Source organism: Pseudonaja textilis, chromosome 2, assembly GCF_049901715.1.
Source record: "Pseudonaja textilis isolate UNSWEBS1 chromosome 2, rPseTex1.2, whole genome shotgun sequence".
In the NCBI taxonomy this organism is placed as follows: domain Eukaryota; kingdom Metazoa; phylum Chordata; class Lepidosauria; order Squamata; family Elapidae; genus Pseudonaja; species Pseudonaja textilis.
Window position 1 is genome coordinate 123,566,697 of NC_141991.1, and position 20,848 is coordinate 123,587,544.

Genomic DNA, 20,848 nt, shown 5'->3' on the forward strand with positions numbered 1-20,848 from the left:
TTAGAACACTCAAGGCTGTGTTTTCCTGCAGATTTGTCATGCCTAATGAATGTTACTTTAGCCGTCAATCACGTGCTTTAATCCCTGTCCCCCCTGATTCTTTTTTTTCTCCTCCAGTCACGAACCATGACAGAAAAATAAACAAATAAATATTAAATGACACAACTCTTGACTGAACAGCTACAGTAACCAAGGAGAGAGAAAGTAAAAAAAAATCTCCCTGGAAAGTTAAAGGAGGCCAGTTTAAATGATAATATAAGTGTTGTGGACACGACACAGAGCCATAAAAGTTGCACCAATTCTACAGACTTGGTGAAAACAGAAAGGAGGCTAGAATATACAGGCATAGCACAGTTGAGAAAAAAAAATGCCAGGGAATTATAGCCTCAAGTTTCGATTTCCTGAAGCATGGAGACTGGCAGATCCATACTAAATGTTATTAATTTAACTATCTTTAAATTAACAGCAGAGTTTGCTAAATTGGAGCTCCTGAAGACACAGTTTCATTATGTGACTTGCCAAGATGCAAGCAAAATCCATTGGCATCACAGTATTCTTAGCCACAAGTTTCCTAACGGTGAGAGCAATCGACCAATGGAAGAGCTTGCGTTTGGAAGTTGTGGATGGTCCATCACTGGAGGCTTCCAGAAAGAGACTGGACCACCATTTATCTGAAATGGTATAGGGTATCCTACTTGAGCAGGGGGCTGGACTAGAAGATCTCCAAGGTCCCTTCCAATTTTATTATTGTATGTTTTATGTTCTACATAAGATGTCAGAATTTGAGCCACAATTTAAACCATGGTTGACTGACTCCCCAAGTCACTTGCTCTCCCTTTGCAAACACACAGACAAGGGGGAAAAATGGAATGGGACAGTTCCCTGAATGGGAACAGTGGACGGTGTCATCAAGCAGGTGAGGTGTTCCTCGGGTATGTTTTAGACAAGGGTCAATCAAGAGCAATCTGTGTAGCACCAAAGGCAGGTTCTAAGGAGTCATGTGGTTGATGGCCATCTTATCTTCCAGCAAGAGCTCAGGTATCTTCTCTAGGGTCTGATGCAGTAGTGGGATCCTACCTTAGTCGCTACCGGTTTGGTGGGTGATCGTGCATGCACACCTCTAATGCACGCCAAGCCAACAACAAGCCAATCAGCTGAGAGGATGTAGAAACTAAAAGCTAGGAGTGATTTTCCTATCCTCTCATGTACTTTTCAGTCTTTTATCCTCTCAGCTGATTGTTGGAGGCTTTTCCCCCCTCCTCTCAGCTGATCAGAGGCTTTTTTTATTTTTACTACCGATTCAGCTGAACTGGGCCAAACCAGTAGTATACCACCACTGGTCTGATGAGCCTCAAACCTTTTCTTGGCTCTAGATTATCTGCTTATTTACAATTGTCATTGCGTATTTTGCGGGGGTGGGGGGGTGTTGTTGCTATTGAAAATAAATGCATCCTATGGGCGATTGAACTTATTGGGGACTGTCTTCTGTTCTAGATGCCAATGAAGTCTAATCTCAGATTAATCTGGTGGTGGTGAATCAATGGGGCACCCCTTCTGATATAGAATAGAATAGAACTCTTTATTGGCCAAGTATGGTTGGACACACAAGGAATTTGTCTTGGTGCAAATGCTCCCAGTGTATATAAAAGAAAAGATACATTCGTCAAGAATCAAGAATCATAAGGTACAACACTTAATAATAGTCATAGGGTACAATAAGCAATCAAATCATACTAGGAAACCGTCAATATAAATCGTAAGGATACAAGCGACACAGTTACAGTCATACAGTTACAAGTGGGAGGGGATGGGTGATAAGGAGTGATGAGAAGATTAATAGTAATAGTAATGCAGACTTTGTAAATAGTTGGACAGTGTTGAGGGAATTTATTATTTAGCAGAGTGATGGCGTTCGGGGAAAAACTGTTCTTGTGTCTAGTTATTCTGGTGTGCACTGCTCTATAGTGTCGTTTTGAGGGTAGGAGTTGAAACAGTTTATGTCCGGGACGTGAGGGGTCTGTAAATATTTTCACAGCCCTCTTTTTGACTCATGCAGTATACAGGTCCTTGATGGAAGGCAGGATGGTAGTAATTGTTTTTTCTCCAGTCCTAATTATCCTCTGAAGTCTGTGTCTGTCCTGTTGGGTTGCAGAACCAAACCAGACAGTTATAGAGGTGCAGATGACAGACTCAATAATTCTTCTGTAGAACTGTATCAGCAGCTCCTTGGCCAGTTTGAGCTTTCTGAGTTGGTGCAAAAAGAACATTCTTTGTTGTGCTTTTTTGATGATGTTTTTGATGTTAGGTGTCCATTTTAGGTCATGTGATATAGTAGAACCTAGAAATTTGAAAGCCTCCACTGTTGATACTGTGTTGTCTAGTATTGTAAGAGGTGGTAGTATGGGAGGGTTTCTTCTAAAGTCTACCACCATTTCTACAGTTTTGAGTGTGTTCAGTACCAGATTGTTCCGGTTACACCACGATGCAAGTTGTACAACTTCCTGTCTGTATGCAGATTCGTTGTTGTCTTGAATGAGGCCAATCATTGTTGTGTCATCAGCAAATTTCAGTATTTTAATAGATGGGTCGTTTGAGATGCAGTCATTGGTATATAGGGAGAAGAGAAGTGGAGAAAGCACACAGCCTTGGGGTGTGTGTGTGTGCTAATTGTACAGGTATCAGATGTGATTCTGCCTAGCTTCACCTGCTGCTTCCTGTCTGTTAGGAAGCTTATTATCCACTTACAAGTGTGTTCAGGTACCACTAGTTGGTTTAATTTACTTAGAAGAATGCCTGGAATGATGGTATTGAAAGTTGAACTGAAGTCTACAAAGAGGACCCTTGCGTAGGTATTTGGAAATTCAAGGTGTTGTAAGATGTAGTGCAGAGCCATATTAACAGCATCATCTGTCAATCTATTTGCTTGGTATGCAAACTGCATGGGATCTAACAGCGGATTCGTGATGGTTTTCAGGTGGGACAGCACAAGCATTTCAAAGATTTTCATAACTACAGATGTTAGAACAACTGGTCTGTAGTCATTCAGTTCCTTAAAGAAGAGCTTCTTTGGCACTGGGATGATAGTAGAGCATTTGAAGCAGGAAGGAACATAGCACATCTCTAGTGATCTATTGAAGATTTGGGTGAAGATGGGGGCCAATTGGTCAGCACAGAGTTTTAAGCAAGAAATTACCTTGTCTGGCTCTGGTGCTTTTCCTGGCTTTTGTTTGTGAAATAGATCTTGCACTTCTTTTTCTGTGATCACCAGAGGTTGTGAACCCAATGGATTGGGGCCAGTTGTAGGAGGCTTGGCTGTTGCTGGTGTGTTTGAGATGGGGGTTGTGGAGATAGGTGGCTGTAGTTTCCTTTCAAACCTGCAGTGAAACACATTCAGGTCATCTGCTAGTTGTTGATTTCCTTCTGCCTGGGAAGGAGGTTTGCTGAAACCAGTGACGACTGAACCCCAGACAGCTCTGACCCAACAGGGCCAGATTGGAAGCAAAGTGGAGAGCTTTAGTTTGGTCACATTTAGAGTGCCCCGGATTCCCTGTCTCTGAATTGATGGGAGATGGGCTGTTGCAAAAATTTGATACATACATAAATAAAATAAAGTATAAAAGTGGAATATATAAAAGTGTATATTCTGAGATATACAAACACACATATATATACAGCCACACCTACACCTACCATATATGTATAGACACCCCCCCCCTATAAACACATACCCATACAGACACATACAGTAGGTAGGTAGAGATTCACATACAGATAGCCCTCAACTATTACAACTATACAGATACCCCTTAACTTACAACTTACAACAACACTGAAAAAGTGACAACTTACAACTGTTGCAGCATCTCCATGGTCATGTGATCAGAATTTGGGTGCTTGGCAACTGGTATGTTTATTATGATAGTTGCACTGTCTCAAGATCATGTGATCACTATTTGTGGACCTTCCCAGCTGGCTTCCGATAAGCAAAGCCAATGCAGGAAGCTAGATTTGCTTAACAACCGCATGATTAAAATGGGACACGTCTCATTTAATAATTGCTTCACTTAGTTAGTGTACCTCACCCAAGCAAGATTCTGCTGAAACGGATTTTTGCCTAATCTTTGAATTCTTATGTATTACTATTTTTTTTTAATGCAGTATGTCAAAAACCATCTTTGCAAAGTTTCTATATCTCTATGATTTATTCACCATTAGTATGATAGTGAAACTTACACATTAATATAAGAGCTCGTGTATCCATCAAAATTTTCCCAGCAACACCTTTTGGTATGATCATATGCCACATGAAAGTCTGGCTTGTGATACAAACTACTATTCAAGAATGCTGATTTGCAACTGTTTTTTTTATAACTGTAGTTGTGGCTTAAAATAATTTAGTTCATCAAATGCTTTCTCCAATCAAGTACATACATGAAGATACTTTGTCTGAAGAGGTGTGACAAAAAAAGAGCAATGTGAATTAAATTTTTTACAGGTCAAGCATTTTAAATAGCTGAAATATGTAGGGAGATGCTGCTTTGCAGCATCTCACAGCATCACTTCCTTCAAATCATTAATCCCAGATTCAAATTTTGATTTGAATGAATGTCCTTAAGATGTCCAGGGGGACAAAAAAACAAAAAACAAAACAAAAAGAGTATTAAGCTTGATATCTAAATGAGATAAAAACTTTCTAGGCATATCCATGGGGGTCTTTGTTTACTAGTCACATTGGAATGAATGAATGATTTCTATGTTTGTTATTCCATTGTTCCATTCTGTCCTCCTGTCAGCCCAAAAGCTGGCTGCAACCGCAACAGCAGGGTCTATATGCTTTCTTCTTACAGAATTGGGGAAAAGGTATTTTATGACTAGCACTGTATTCCATTCATATTTGTTCAAAACAAAATCCCACTGGCCAGCTCTATAAATTATATTAGGCTACAGTTGCTTTTAACTCTGGTTTGCCATGATTTGCATACCACTATGGCATATATGCATTAGGCTCAATTATTATACGGCATGTAAAGTTATACACGGCTTTTGGATATGAAAGCAAAAAACATGTTAGAATACAATGAAGGGGCATACAAGTAGTCCTTGACTTAAAGCCATTCCTTTAGCAATTATTTAAAGCTACAGTAGTTGTAAACATAGTTCAATTTAAAAAAAAATCAATAATAGAATCATGATTGAAAATGGTTCCAAAACCATTTCTGGAATAAAAAGAAGAATCCTGACCCCGTCAAACTAGAATGTATGGGATAGGCACATAGAAGTCCTGGGAAAGTACATTTAAGAATAATGATTTGGGTTGAACACTTTAGCCTTTGAGTTGGCAACAATGGAATATCTACCAGTTCTCTGTGATCCAGATAAGAATATGATTCTTCTTTCTGCTGATTGATCACATACAAGCGAAAATACAAGTGGTTTTAAAGAACTGTGTGCCTGTTCCCCTTTGATTTATTCAATCTTTTTAGTATGGTACAGCTTTGTTTGTACAGTATTCTGCAATACTTACAGTGTGGGCTCTCCTTTGCACCAACTTTCATGAGGATCTTGGCAATGGGAACATTATTCGTCAGGATGGCAATGTCCAGAGCTGTTAATCCATCACTGTTAGGTGTGTTGAGATCCAGCTCCTCTGGTGTGTATTGGTAGAGAAGAACCTGGACAGCATCCAGGTCCTGTTGCTCCACAGCCTCGAACATGGCTTCGCAGCACTGGAAATTCTGTTGGTGAAATAACTGGGTGTGCCTTATGGATTTTTACATCAATTTTGTAAAAACGTTACACAAAAAACATTGTGCAAAACCTGATTATGGACATTTCAGTAACTATTGTTGAAAGTTAGCAAAAAAAAAACCCTCCTAGAAGAATGAAATATTTTTGGGAAATATTAAAAAGGCAGAATATTATATTTCCTTAAAGGAGAAAATGAGAAATATGCTCTTGGAGACAGAAAGCAACCTCCAAAATTGTCTTAATAGCCCCAGCAGATGCTGAGGCCAGCTTTTAGAAATACAGATTTGGTAATCCATTCAAGACAGGATATTTTGAAACAAAGGCAGAATGGTAGAATTAGAAGCAGCCATCACCCAAGATCCAACACAGGAAAAAGCCATTAAGCCGCAATAGGAATTATTGCATCACCCTCAGACCAGTCCAAACTTCAACCAAACTTAGCTCAGACAAACACCTAGGATTTGTACTTTGCCTATAGAGCCAGCTATGACCCCTACATGACCCTTACATGGTCCATGGGAGTCTGACAACAGCAAATAGAATACATGTTCTTGCACAGGAACAGGAACCTCAAGTGCAAAGCCCAAGAGAAGGTATAACCCCGCCCTCTCTTCATGACCCTCTCTTCATGACCCTCTTTCTAATCAGCCTCCAGCCTCCATTTTATTTCCAGAGCTTTCCTCTCAGTTTGAACTGAACCAGTGGTGGTAATCTCCTGAGCCGGCAGTGGTGATGAGCAATGGAGACCGAACCGGTTCTCTCTGCCGCTTTGCTGTTGGGCCTGCCTGCCTGCCCGGGCTCCCATGCTCACTTTTATCCTCTGCTTTTGAAGCGCAGCTGCTTTGCTGAAGCAACCAGGAGAGTGCAGGCTTGCAGAAGGTGAGTTGGAATGCCTCTGCACCTGCGCAAATGCCTCTGTGCCTGCGCAAAGTGCGCACTTGGCATGTGTGTTCACGCAAAGCGCACCCACCAAGCCACACCCACCGAACTGGTGGTAAAACTTTTTGAATCCCACCACTGAACTGAACCAGATGGATATTTCTTCCCACAGTAGACAACTAGCTATTTTGTGTAAGGTAGATCTTGAAATGTGTCAAAACAAGATGCTTGAAGCTCTTTTTCTGATGGATGGGGGGAGAGGGAATGGAGGATGTAAGAGTAAATCCAGCTTTATCCATGGGCAATATTAAGACAATTGTTGTCTCAGGCCTTGTTCACAATTCTGTTCTGAAACTTGAGATTGATTGAAATGGACACCTGCCACTCTCTCTCTCACTCACTCACTTCCCTCCCTTTCTCACCATGTTCTAAAGCCACAGTAAGGGCCAATTACAGCAGAGTCATAGTTTATTTCAGAGAGTGAATCTGACAGTGCTATATGTTTGGTCAGTTGCACCTCAACTGTGAGAGGGTGACATTTAGAAGGTTCCCATAATGCCCAGAACAACATTCATTGGAAGTGAACACCAGAGGACCACAGATATGGAAACCAGCCAATTTTGCTGAGGGCTCTTCAGAGCCCGCCCTCAATGCCTTTCTTCCAAGCGCTTCCAAATGACCATCTTTATTTTCAAGTGACTTTCAAAAGCAACAGGTGTTTAGTTCCTATGTTCTTTTGGTGAATTCTGAATTAATGGCTATCAATTTGTATCATGTATCATACTTTTTACATATTATTGAGATTTTAAATTTTGACTAGTTTTTGAAAAATACCAAAAATCGCTGTAAATAAATATTTCAAATGAAAGAAAATATGCATAATTTATTTACCCCTGTTAGTATTAATTAATTAATTGAACAGCCCTCTCCCTTTTTCAGCCTGACATCTTTCAGCTGTGGTGGGTCTCCAGTTCTGAATTTCAAGTCAAATTGCCTTTGGGATGTTGTGGTCCCCACATATCTGAAAGATTACTCGAATGGGAAAGTTGGTGTAGAATAACTTTGGAATAGATTTCATTGGAAGAGAATTTAGGACTGAGATTCAGATTGTGGCAGTCTTTCAGTTAAAAAAATGATTTTATTTATTTATTTATTTATTTATTTATTTATTTATTTATTTATTTAACTATTTATTTATCAAGCCAGTATTAGATAAGAGGTGTAAGTATAAGCATGGTTATGAATACATGAAATGGATACGAATAAAAAAGAAACAATAGGACAGGGACAGTAGGCACATTGGTGCACTTATGCACGGCCCCTACAGAACTCTTAGGAAGGGGGTGAGGTCAATAGTAGACAGTCTAAGTTAAAGTTTTTGGGGTTTGGGGAAGAAACCACAGAGTCAGGTAGAGTATTCCAGAGATTGACCACTCTGTTGCTAAAGTCGCATTTCCTGCAATCAAGTTTGGTGCGGTTTACCTTGAGTTTGTATCTATTGTGTGCTCTTGTATTCTTGTGGTTGAAGCTGAAATATTCATTGACAGGTAGGACATTGCAGTAGATAATTTTATGTACTATACTTAGATCGGACCCAAGGTGGCGTAGTTCTAGGTTGTCTAGGTCTAAAATTTCAAGTCTGGTGGCATAAGGTTTTCTGCTACGAGTAGATGAGTGGAGAACTCTTCTCATGAAATATTTCTGGACTTTCTCGACTGTATTAATATCCGTTATGTAATGCAGATTCCAGACTGATGAGCTGTATTCAAATATTGGTCTAGCAAATGTTTTGTATGCTCTAGTTAGTAGTGTGATATTACCGGAGAAAAAGGATTAGGTTAACAACTCTTAATGCCTTTTTGGTGATGATGATGCTTTATTTTTAATTAAGAGATTTTGTTGTTGAATGGATTTCAACTGAAGGGAATGGAGAAAGGAACTTAAAATCCAATTCCATATGAGTCTACCTGCTACTTTGCCTGTAGAGTTGTTTGTTTGTATGTAGAATTGTTTGTTTTTGCTTTTGAAATGCAAATTACCTGAGTTCAGGGATTTACCCTAAAGCAAATACTGGCTTTCAGAAGAGGGTTTCTCTCTCTGCAATTCCATTCCTGAGCTAATCCCAGGAAAGTGGTAGCATAAATTAAAGAATATAATTTACACTGGAGGGGGAAAAATCCAAAGAAATTAAATTATATGTAGCACTCATTAAAACATTTTATCTCAGAAAATTTGAGTTTATAATCAACAATGTTGAATAAAAAATATACGCTAATAGGTTTCTTCTAATATCCTAGTTGGCGAAAATAAACATCAATAAAAAGAATGACATTAACTAAAAAGATAAATCAGGATTGTGATGATCCCAAGAAAGGAAGTCAGGTCCAGAAATCTCCTGTCATTATCTGATACTTTGTTATGAGAATTAAATCCATATCTCCTTGGACAGATTCACTGCAACTGAAGTTCACATTCCAATGAATAAAAACATACATTTCATGATATGCCATTTCCAGTAAATCTCACTATGCAGAAATAAGTGCCATATCAGGGATCCAAAGATGTCATCACCCATCACATCGTTTATGTCACACTAATTGTCCCTGTGACCTGATATTTCCATATCACCCAGAACACAACTATATGTGAAGAAGGAAAGGACTGACACAGCCCAATGTCACATAGCTTGGTATTTAAGCCCAGAAAAAAAGAAGAAGAAATCAGTAGACCTTTTTTTAAAAGACAGCTTACTCAGATGGGAAACAACAACCACAGGAAGTAAATCAACATACCTTCTTGCAATAGTGCTTGAAAGAAGCAGGTATAGAATCATATTATCACCCATAAGATTTCTGCTTACAAAGGCATCTATCTCAGTAACACTGCTCAAAAGTGGTGAATTGGCGGGTCCTACAAAATTCCCTTTTTGATATCCTTTTGGGATAATTAGCCTGCAGCATTCTTCTTATTAAAACAAAATGGGCAAGAGCTATATTATGCAAACAGCAAGATCCAGCTGAGCATATTGGGAGGTCTGAAAAAGGTTGCAATGATATTGTGAGATGCCTGCTTCTTTCTTCAGTTGTTGCTACATGATTAGGAACAGTGGTATTATCCTCCTGCCTTTAAAGACATGTCAGTCAAAATGTTGCAGCCCATGTGCTAAGTAGCTTCATACATCGTAAGCAGGTCTCAGGTACTCATTCTGGGTGCAGTTGAAGTTCAGATTTGGGCCTCTAAAGCCCTATATGGCTTGGAGCTGAGATACTTACAAGATTGCCTTCTCCAATCAGAATTGGATTGTCTGATACATATGTACTACAAGAAATTACTGGTGGTCCCTTACTTTGGTGAGATTCCAGGAACTGGAGCCAGGAGATCTGTTCTATATTAGCATTCTCCAAACACTGAGTTCTGATTGGTCCACACGGACCGCAACTGACTGAACAGCTGTGATTGGTGCGCTAAGAATCAACCGCGATTGGCTGAGCCGATCACGGGAGATTCAAAGTGCTGTCATTGGCCACCAAGCTGCGAGCAATCCCTATATGAAGGGCTGCCGCGGCTCCAAGATCTGGTACAGGTCTTAACACTGAAATAAAGAGCTGAATGTACACTTGGTCTCGCGTCTCTGTGGGAACCGATCTACCCAATCTAACAAGATCAGTGTTTTTCTGTTACAGGTGGTCTTACAAACATTTGTTCAGTGACTGAAATTACAAGAGTGCTGAACAAAGGGACATATGACTCCCTCCGAAAATTCTGACCATTGCAGCACCCCCATGGTCCAAAATTTTGTATCCATCTTTAGAACCAGGGAGCCCTGCAAGTTGGATCAGGTGACCAGCATATCTTCTCCTCTGTTATCCAGACAGTGGGAGTTTCAAGAGCCTCTGTTTTTTGACAGTTCTTCATCTCTAAACAGTGGATAGCAGCAGATCAAAACATGATGTCTTATACAGAATATTATTCATATATCAGTTTTCTAAGAATCTGGAGGAAGTGAATACTCTGTATTTAAGGTAACAATGCCTTAAATGCAGAGTATAGAGGGGCACTGCTAGAGACTTTTTTTTTAGTTTCATGGCAACTTGTTTCTTTTTTTAAAATTTCACTTAGTATAAATAGGCACATTTGCAATGTACCTTCCAAGATGTACCTTCCAATGTACCTTCTTCACATTTATATTTTTCCCATTCATCCAAAGAAATTAAACCCCAACACCCAGCCCCAAATGCACTTCTCCACCTGGCAGCATTCAATTAGGAAAGAACATCTATCCATATTCATAGTAAGGATCTGTAAAAAAACAAAAAAAATTGCACACAGAGTACAGAGACACCACTGCATTTGTATCTTCTTGTTCTTCCTAGCGACTTCCTGCAGGTGCAAGGTCTGCTTTTTGGATCATTGAATGCCACTTTGCATGGTCAATTGTGCCTCCAGGGTGCAGGCCCGTGGGTTGCATATCTTTGTAGATGAAGTGTTGCCATCTCTGTTTTGGATGCTCGCGAGGTTGCTGGCCATTGACTTCTAATTGGTAGGCAGTCTTGGCCATGGTGGTCTATGGACATGTCCATAACCAGCGGAGTTGGCCTTCTCCAAACTTCTCTATAATTGGTGCCACACCAAAATGTTATCGAATGGTGTCAATTTGTGAGGTGGTCAAGAAGGGAGATGCCCAATATCCAATGGAGCTTTCACATTTCCATGGCATAGAGATAGCTTTTGGTCCCTGTTCTTGCTGCCCAGCATTCAGTGCCATACAGTGTAATGGAGCAGATAATTGTCTTGTAAATCTTAGATTTAAGACGGGTTGCCATTTGTCTGTCACATAACACACCGGTGAGTTCTCACCAATGCATCCAGGCTGCATTCACCCTTGTTCGCACTTCACCATTGATGCTGCCATTGCCTTGGAGATGGGATCCCAGAAACTGAAAAATTTGTATGACATCCAGAAATGAAAAATTTAACCCTAGATCTATCTTCCTTGGCATTATCTCCTTCTTTACCCCCTTAAAACCTGATTCTTTACCTCGGTGATTTTCATTAGAAGTTCGCTAGAAATTGTAATGAGAAGTAAGTTATCATAAGTTATAAATCGCTAGCATGTTCTTTATTGGATCTGGCTGTTTTACAGTTCCCAGGCCACATCTGGCCTTTGGCTATCCCTGTTCAGCCCATGTGGGTTGCTTTTATTTTGAAGGCAACTGCTATTACTTTTTAATAAGCTTTTTATTACTTTTTTTTTTTAAAAAAAAGAAGAGGCAGTCAAATTATTCTCCAAAGCACCAGAGGGCAGGACAAGAAACATTGCTTGGAAACTAATCAAGAGAGAAGCAACCTAGGATTAAGGAGAAACTTCCAAACAGTGAAGACAATTAAGCAGTGGAACAGCTTGCCACCAGAAGTTGTGGGTGCTTCATCACTGGATGTTTTTAAGGTAGACAGTCACTTATCTAAATTAGTATAGGTTCTCCTGCTTGAGCAGGGGTCTGGACTAGAAGACCTCCAAGGTCCCTTCCAGCTTATTCTATCCTAAATAACTTCCAATTTGCATATGTGTGTGCATGTATGCCTAGGCACCTTCACAGCGTTGTTGGTTCAGCCCTTCAAAACAATTCTGGTTTCTCACGTGGTCCCTTGGGAACATTAATTGCTCGCCCCTTCTCTTTGTTGTGGGTGTGCAAGTTCTGGAGGCACTATTTTCTGAGAGCCCATTTTGCTCAGAACCGTGACTGCGCCTTTACTCAGCCCAAAGAATAAATGTCTGGCCTTTCTGCCTTCATTAATTCATTCAAATTTGTGCATCTCCCACCTCGTCTAGAGATGACACTGAGCTTTGACAAACATTTTACAAAGAGCAAAAGGCTTCTGGCAAGGAGAAGTGGAGAAACACTTCTGGCCATAGGACCCAGCAACTGCGCAGCTTCCCCCTAGCCCTTTTCCCATTTACAGCACTGGATCCTGAGAATTGGAGCAACCTCTGGAAAAGGCAGGGAGATCAAAGGGGTGGGGGAGAGAGAGAGAGAGAGAGAAAGAGAGACAGAGACAGAGACACACAGAGAGAGAGAGAGACAGAGAGAGAATCCCCATTGCAGAAGCAAGAGCAAGCTTGTTTCATGTTGGATTTAGACCCCCACAGCAACTTTTCCCTTTGGGAACTGAGGTTGGCTCATTAAAGGAGAGGGGAACACAAAGGCTCTGCTCCCTGCAGGGGCTTTCCCTTGTTTTATGCCCTATGTGGGTTAGAGTGGCCAAAAGCCATTACTTATATCCAATGGGTTTTCCTGGGTGGAAAGAAGATGGTTCGTCTTTATTCTGTGGTGAGAACTAAACCGCATGAGATGTTCTTGTGGCAGGAAGAAATTATTCCACAAATTTATATGCTTTCCCACAATGCTTGGAAGAGCTGCCTGGAGAACTGTGACGAAGAGCCACATTTGAGCCTTCCGGTTGGGTGTGTTTGTGAAGTTCACAGAACGTGCATCTCTGGAGAAATTAACTGACACAAAAGCAACTATTTAAGGGGAGGGGAAAAAACCCTCCACTTGAAACAAGGCAGATAAAAGCAGAACTGACCTAGTTAGAGGCTGCGGATGAGCAATCCAATAAATCCTCTTCCTCCCTCTCACTTCAAAGCCAGCACGAACTACTACGCACCACAGAGAATTCTAATAGAACCCCCTCCTTCCTCTGAGTCCCTCACACCTGCCATCTTATGTGGTACAAAACAATTTTATCACTGTTTACAGAGTGTGTGAATGGATCCAAAGAAGTTAATTTTCTAAAAAGACAGCCAGTTCGGTCTAGTGGCTAAGGCACTAAGCTAGAAAGTGGGAGGCTGCGAGTTCAAGTCCTGCCTCAGATACGATAGCCGTCTGGCTGACTTGGGGCCAATCACTCTCCCTCAGCCCAACCCACCTCACAGGGTTGTTGTTGTGGGGAAAATGGGAGGAAAAGGGTGTGTTTGAGGGGTTTGCTGCTCTGAGTTATTTGTAAAAATAATGGAGGCAGGATATTAAACAGACTTATAAATAAATAAGGCAAGCATATGCTTTCTCCGTGAATCCCTTTTATGATAAGTTTTAGGATTAATTTTATTGTCTGAATTCAGAACAGGCACAAATATATCCACAAAGCCTATAAATTCACAGGAAAAGAAATGGGCACTTAGTCAGCAAATATTTGCCTGCACTATTATACTGAAATTATACAGCAACATGCTCTCTTTTAATTAACTTTGGCTGCATTCAAATTAATGTGAACATTGACCGGTTTGTCTTATAAAGCATTATAAGCCCAATGTGTATATTGTGTATGCCACTCTGTTTTTAAAAATGATGTTCTTATCAAAAGTATGTGGCGTTAATTGGAAATGATAGAAATGTGGTCTTGAAGTGCAGTTTTCAATACAACTTGGAATTCTATCACAAGGGAAAAGGGGAATTTTGATAAAAATGGGGGCAAATTAAATGGAATCATTTCCTTTGCAGTAACAGAGCAGGGGAAAACACTGTGTTACTTCCACATGTTAGTTAAAATTACAAATGCTGCTGCATGATACGTGCTGAATGTCTTATGTAATACGGCCCATAATGGCACCAATCAATGTTAGACAATATAAGTTGGATGCTGCTTCAGTATCTACAAAAGGGGTGTCAAAGTCAAGATGCAGGGGCCAGATCCAGCCCATAGGGTGCTTAGATCTGCCCCACAGGGCCGCCCTGGAAACACCAAAGGACTGGCCCATGGTGCCTCTGCCAGCAAAAATGAAGTTTGGCAGGGCTGCGTGCGAGATCTATTTAAGCTGGCAGAGCATTACAGGAGGCTGTTGCAGCCGAAAATGGAGCTCCGGAGCCCATTTTTGCTGGCAGAATGCTCCGCCTACCACAGGCACTGCCAACATAAGTGATGTCGAGCTGGCTATGCCCACCCTGGCCACACCCACCCCAGCCTCCTGAAGTCAAACACAACACTGATGTGAATGAAATTGAGTTTGACACCCCTAATCTACAACAACATGAGTAAGAGTTGCATCCAAGCCCTCTGGCTTCCTGGGCAACTCAGACTCTGAGGTTCAAGAGCATCATATGCTACTGTCAAATCTGTTGGAAGAACTTCTGGAATAGACCTTGCTGCCATTTCTGTAGTCCGTCTATTACACAGTGGATTCCATCTGGGTTCCTGGTTGCACAGGAATCTCCTGGGAACATTGAACCAAGGGATTTTCAGATCTTTGCCAAGATATTCAGGTTGGAACAGATGGCATGGAGGTCAAGGAATGTTGGAGAGAGCATTCTTGATGTGGTCCCACATCCCATCTCATTTCTGATCTTCATTTAAGGATTATTTCACTGTTCCACAGCTTTACTATCACCTTTAATTAGGGCACGGTTTTATCCATGTAATTGATTAGCAGAAGCTGCTGAGAAAATATTTTGTGGATCTGATTAAAATTCAGTGCAATCAGTGGGTTTACTTTCTTCAGATTCTTAGAAAACAGATATATGAATAACATTCTGCAAGCAAATTGTGTATAAAAATCAAATATATGCATGTCTACATATATCTTTTAATTGCATCTAATATGTTGAGGGTTGAGCTGGAATTTTTGATTACAAAATGAACAATGTACACAATTCCATTGATTGGTTGATTATTTTTCTCCAGGATAATCTATCCCTAATGTGATCTTCAGGTTAGGGTTACAACGACATGACCATCCTTCTATGCATGGCAGAATAGGATGAAGTATCTTTACCCTTATTGAGTTAATTTTTTTTCTCACCTTCCAAGGTAGTGTCTCATCTGAAGTGTATTAGAATATAATACCGCCTTGAAAAAGTGACTCTTCGCGCAGTTATTTCAATAGTTTGTAAGGAAACATTCCACAAAAAGACCACTGAATGTCTGTTTAATAACCAATCACCCTGAATTTTCAGAAGATTGTTAGACCTGTTTTGCCTGAATGGCATTTTGCAAAGGTCAAACAAGATGCCTTTGTGAAAACCAAGGATCTTGTTCTCTTTGCAAAACAAGCCAAAAGAGCCCCAAAGGGCAGTGCCTAGAGATCACAGGAAAGCAGCATATCTGCAGCAGAATTAAATCAACTGGCCAACATATGCTCAGCAGGTATCAGTCTCTGACGACACACAGTTGACCTCCAAATTCCCTTCAGCTCTGTTATTCTACGTTCAATTATCAAAAGTATGAGTAAAGCATTATAGATCAATCACACAGCAAGGTTTATTGTGATGGGTGGGATAGAAGCACTACTTGAAACTGAAAGAAGCTAATTTTGGCCGCTTTCACCAAGAGTTGTGTTTGAGAGAAAGGCTATATAATAAGGGGGAATGGGGTGTCTCAGAGTCACGGTCACTCGGAAGAGCCATAACATTAAGAAATGACAGTATAGCATGAGGCATAAATAAAGAAACCTGGTACATTATTAGCTAAGGAGTTCTGCATTAGGCAGAAGCCATATGATATAATGTATGGCAAAGTTATGCAAACAATGTGATTTAAATAGAATGGATGTGGTAGGCCAGGGACAATTGCCCCACAATATCCTGTAATCAAGTCTGTTATTGTAGTGATTGATCCCTTCTTTACACACAACACACCCCCCCAAATCAATTCAGAAACTCTGGGGGGAACCTTGAAGCTTTTTCTCAAGAGGGTCCATAAGTAATCTCTGCTAGTGTCCTGCCTAGGGAAGAGGTGGACGCTGATATTGGGAATCTCCTTCCATTCCTCAGGTGATGAGTTCAAAAATGGCTATTTGTGTGTGAGAGAGGTGAGTTCAAAACTTTGCCTAAAAGGATGCCTCTGGATTTGAATTTCCAGCTAGACTACTGACAATGCTCCTGTGGCTGATGCAAAGTAACCAGTGTGGTATAAACATTTGTGCATTGTAGGTGCTGTGAGATGGGAACTGTGCTGGGTGTATCTTCATCAGTTAATGAATTACTGCAATTCATATTTGGAGGCGGGGGTTGTCTTCACTCCTATACTTTGGCATATGGACTTGAGGGAGCAGGTAATGTTTGCTCTATTGGGTTATTTGGGTGGTTTTCTGAACTGGGCCAAGCATATGTAAGAAAAGCAGGTAACCTGTGACCAGTTTTGAGGCTAGCAGACTCTATTTCTTTATTTATGATCCCAGACCAATAAAGGCTGAGTCATATTAGATTATGCCAAAGAAATTCAGAGCTATATATTTTGATGGGTTGCTTGCTTTTAACAAAATAGAAAAATAAGTGCATATGGTAAACTTCTGCCAGGTTTAATACATCTATCTTAATTAAAACATCCTCACCCATAAATTTTAAAATTTTAAGCTGTATTGTACAATAGCTGTTTAAATGGCATCCCCTGGGGAGAGAATTGTAAGAACTACGGGAATGAACTGAGAACAGATATGACATTAAATGGTATGCAGGAGATACCAAAGACTTACCACTGAAGACTTCCGGAGACTGAGACGATCTGTTCGGGCTCTGAAATATACTTCATCAAAGGATGAGTGGCTTCCCTTCAGCTTCTCGGAGAGGTTCCGGTAGAGACGCTTGGCGGCATTGGGAGAAGAGGGAGGGTTATTCTTTTTGGTCTGGGAAAGTTGTAAGCTCTGCATTTGCTGGGTCATCTTTCACAGGGCAGTTCCTACAAAAGAGGCAGGACAACTTTGCTGTTAGAACAAGGACACTCTTGAACCTGGCAAGTGAGTTCATGGGAAATAGCCTATATTAGAATCTTAGAAATCTAAGTTTCTACATGAAAACAGCTGTTTTTGCAAACAAAAGAAAAAAATATGCCAGTGGTGAATCTTTTGCCTGTTTCAGCCTGCCTTCACGGTCCCAAATCAAATTATTTTTTTCAGTTTCTCTGGAATGGAAATAATTTTGAAATTCCTTGTCTTGATTGATGCACTTGTTCTTTTTAATGCTGATTGGGGTCTTTTTAAAACTTGGGAGTACCGTGTTTATCTGAGCACCATCTCATCCCATATTCATATTTTTGCTTTCTCTGTTACTGTAATTTCATTTTCCATTATTTTTTATTTATTAAAGCTAGTAGCCTAATCTTGAGAGTGGGAAGAAAAATCTGAAGTGCCAAAAGCATTTTTGGCACTCTGTTTTAACTGGTTTACACTGGGGGCCTTGACTAAAACATACTCATCCGACCTGCGGGGTGCTTAAATCTGGCCCATGGGGCTGGCCTGGAAATACGAAGGACTAGCCCAGGGTGCCTCTGACAGCCAAAATGGGGCACAGGGGAGGGCCCACACAGTCCCTGCGTGCCCCATTTTGGCCATCAGTGGGCTGCAGGAGGAATCTCTCCCCCACTGTCCCTGGCTGGACTGTGGAGGAGAACTACAATACTGATCCAGTCCTCGAAGGAATCTAGTCTGACACCCCTGGGCTAGAAAGAGCAATTGGCCAGCCTTGCATTAGGACTTTTTCAATGTTTCTTTCATGACCCTGTTAAAGGGTGCCCTGCTTCTTTCTAGTCTCGACACTGCCTGTCCCCTCTAGTTTTCCTTTGGCTTTGATCTGAGTGTGCTTCTTTGAAAAGGTAGGAGCAATCCACCATAAATGATTTTTGCAGAAAAAGAAAACCAAGTTTTTCAACCTTTAAAATAAACACACATATTTTCTGTTGCTTGCACATAAGGAACACATTTGTCTTGTGCTCTAGAGGCAGGCAACCTTTTGGTGCAGTAGGGACACTTTTGTAAAGTTGACAGCTTGGGGGCAGTCTAATAAAATGATACCAGGAGCGATAGTGGTGGGACTCACAAAATAAGGAGTTGATATTTAGGAAACAACCATAAAAATTCTAGCTCCCCTGTGTAACAGCAATTTGGTTGTTACCTGCGTACACCTGGCCAGTTCTTCAAAGGGGAAGAGGTCAAGAAAGAGACTTCACAAGTACTAGTACACCTATGCTTTATTAATACAGACTATCATAATAAAATCATAATAAAATCTTCTGCTATCATTTTTCCTTCCTTCCCTCTTATGTTCCAGAGTGCTAAGGCAGAGCTAATTTGAATCCCGTATTCTTCCTGATCTGGACTTAAATCATATAAAACTGCTGTTACAGTTTTTCCAAATTTATCTCCGTGGTTCTCTATCACTCTGAAGAAAGCACTGTGCTATACTATCCACCCATTTGATGTATAATTGGCATCTTAAGAGTCACACAGATTTCAATGCTCGCTTTGTAACAGTGAGTGTTTTTTGTGTAACTTAATTCAGAAATTCAACAATGGGATGTGCAGGATGAACTGCTCGCTTAGAATAATGTTAATCCTGCCTTTGATGCAGTCCATAATGAAGTCCCAGCCTTGCCTTGATAACCAGACATCGCATTTTTCTTCCCACTGAACCCTTCTCACTAACTGATCATACAATTCAGCAGAGGCCCAAGGTCTGGTATCTCTCTCAACTTTCTACCTGTTAAAAGTGGTGGTGGCAGATGTCTGAAGCCTAAATTGGCTTAAAGCCTTGCATGCTTCTGAGGCTAGCGGACTATTGTAAACAGAAGAATTCTCTAAATGGCTAACATATGCCAGGAGACAAGCTAATAATTGGTATGTTCATTGAAGAACGTGCTTCATTAAACTCAAGTGACAGTTTCTATAAATGGAAAGAAACCTGAGAAGTGCTTCCTGGCACATGAAAAAGATAGGAGGAGCGAGAACAAAAAGGTAGGTGGAAATTTATCTTGACTTTTTAAGATGCAGCAACTTAACACATAGGAGAAGCAGAGGCAAATCTCTTGGTTATGTCTCCAAATACCCCAATTATCTCTTGGCTTTTAAAGAGCTGCCTGATCTTTTCTTCATGAGATAGAGATGCTGTCCAGAGTCCCTTTGCATGACATGAGTGGCCTTACAAATTTATTAAATAAATTAAAAGGGTAGATAGGTAGATAGGTTGATAGGGATAGATAAATAGGTAGGTAGAGGGATAGATAGATGATGGATAGTTAGATAGACAGACAGAGGAATAGATAGCTAGATGATAGCTAGAAGAATAGATGATTGATAGATGATAGATGGATAGATAGACAGACTATAGAAATCCTTATCCTTCCATATTTGAAAATAGATATTAATTTTCATAATATCTACCTTGAAGCTTAGAATGGAACCTTGTTGTATTCAGCCCTCATTAACATCAGCAGTAGATAATTGACAAAGGGTATTATTAAATACACACCCACCCTTTAAAAAAATATCAGGCTTTCCACTGCTATACTATGTAGTTCTTATGCAGGGTTCCTTTTGGAGATGGCATGTTACAGACATTCCCACAAAGTAGCCCTATCCAGTTAAAACACCTCATTCTTTACTTAGAGGCAAGGTTGCTTCTCACTAACCCCTCTAGCTTCTTATTATGTTTTCTGTCACCTAATTTTGTATTTGTAAACAAATTTTCCTAGGCAAATGAACGTAAGTCAGAAGAAACCTGGCTTGCTGCCATTTCCTATTTTTATTCTGAAGGTGACTTTGGGGGTCTCTGTGAGAGTGTCTGTTTCAAGTGACAGAAAGCTGGCTGAGCATTTTTGATAGGAAGAAAATTGAGGGAAAGTGAGCTTTCAAATGAGAACTAAAAGAATGGAAATGTTTTGTCAGGCTTACTGAAATGAAGACCAGGATGTGTACACATTCCAGAACTAGAGTGATTTTGAAACTAGCCTGGATCTTGGATCCAATATTATGATATTGGCAGCTTATAAAGCAGAGTGAGAACCAATTAGAACAGAAAGCCTTCTTGATGTTACATACCTGGAGACAGACTCCGCATGGTAGAAGAGCCCGTCTGCATTATTGCTCTAGGTTAGATTAGGAAGGCTTCGGTTCTCTAGCCTGAGCATGTTTCTTTCTGGCAGGTCTCACTGGGTTGGCCTCCAGTTTTAGCAATAACTTTGGGATAGGCAAATAATTCATTTCCTTTTTGTTTTTTGTAAATTGCAAAACAGGCATTTAATCAAAACTGATCCTTTTCTGGGGAACCCATACTGTCTTGTCCTGGACAGGGGATGGCCTAGGCCAGAGGTGTCCAATCTTGGCGACTTTAAGACAGCAAAGCTGGCTGAGGAATTCTGGGAGTTAAAGTCCACAAGTCTTAAAGTTGCCAAGGTTGGAGACCCCTGGCTTAGATCAGTGGTTCTCAGCCTTTTCTTCACCACAGACTCCCTTTTGTTA

At 40.6% G+C, this 20,848-nt stretch overlaps 1 protein-coding gene across 1 annotated transcript in view; it reads right to left on the reverse strand.

Annotated features, from left to right (window-relative positions):
• Positions 1-20,848, reverse strand: part of ANKFN1 (ankyrin repeat and fibronectin type III domain containing 1) — a 127,178-nt gene that overhangs the window by 97,630 nt on the left and 8,700 nt on the right. Inside the window, exons 2-3 of the mRNA XM_087925146.1 lie at positions 17,093-17,295; positions 5,525-5,735 (exon numbers count right to left, since the gene is read on the reverse strand). Of these exons, the coding sequence (XP_087781272.1) occupies positions 5,525-5,735; positions 17,093-17,278 (397 nt within the window). The 5' untranslated portion in view covers positions 17,279-17,295. The remainder of the gene's footprint in view (positions 1-5,524; positions 5,736-17,092; positions 17,296-20,848) is intronic.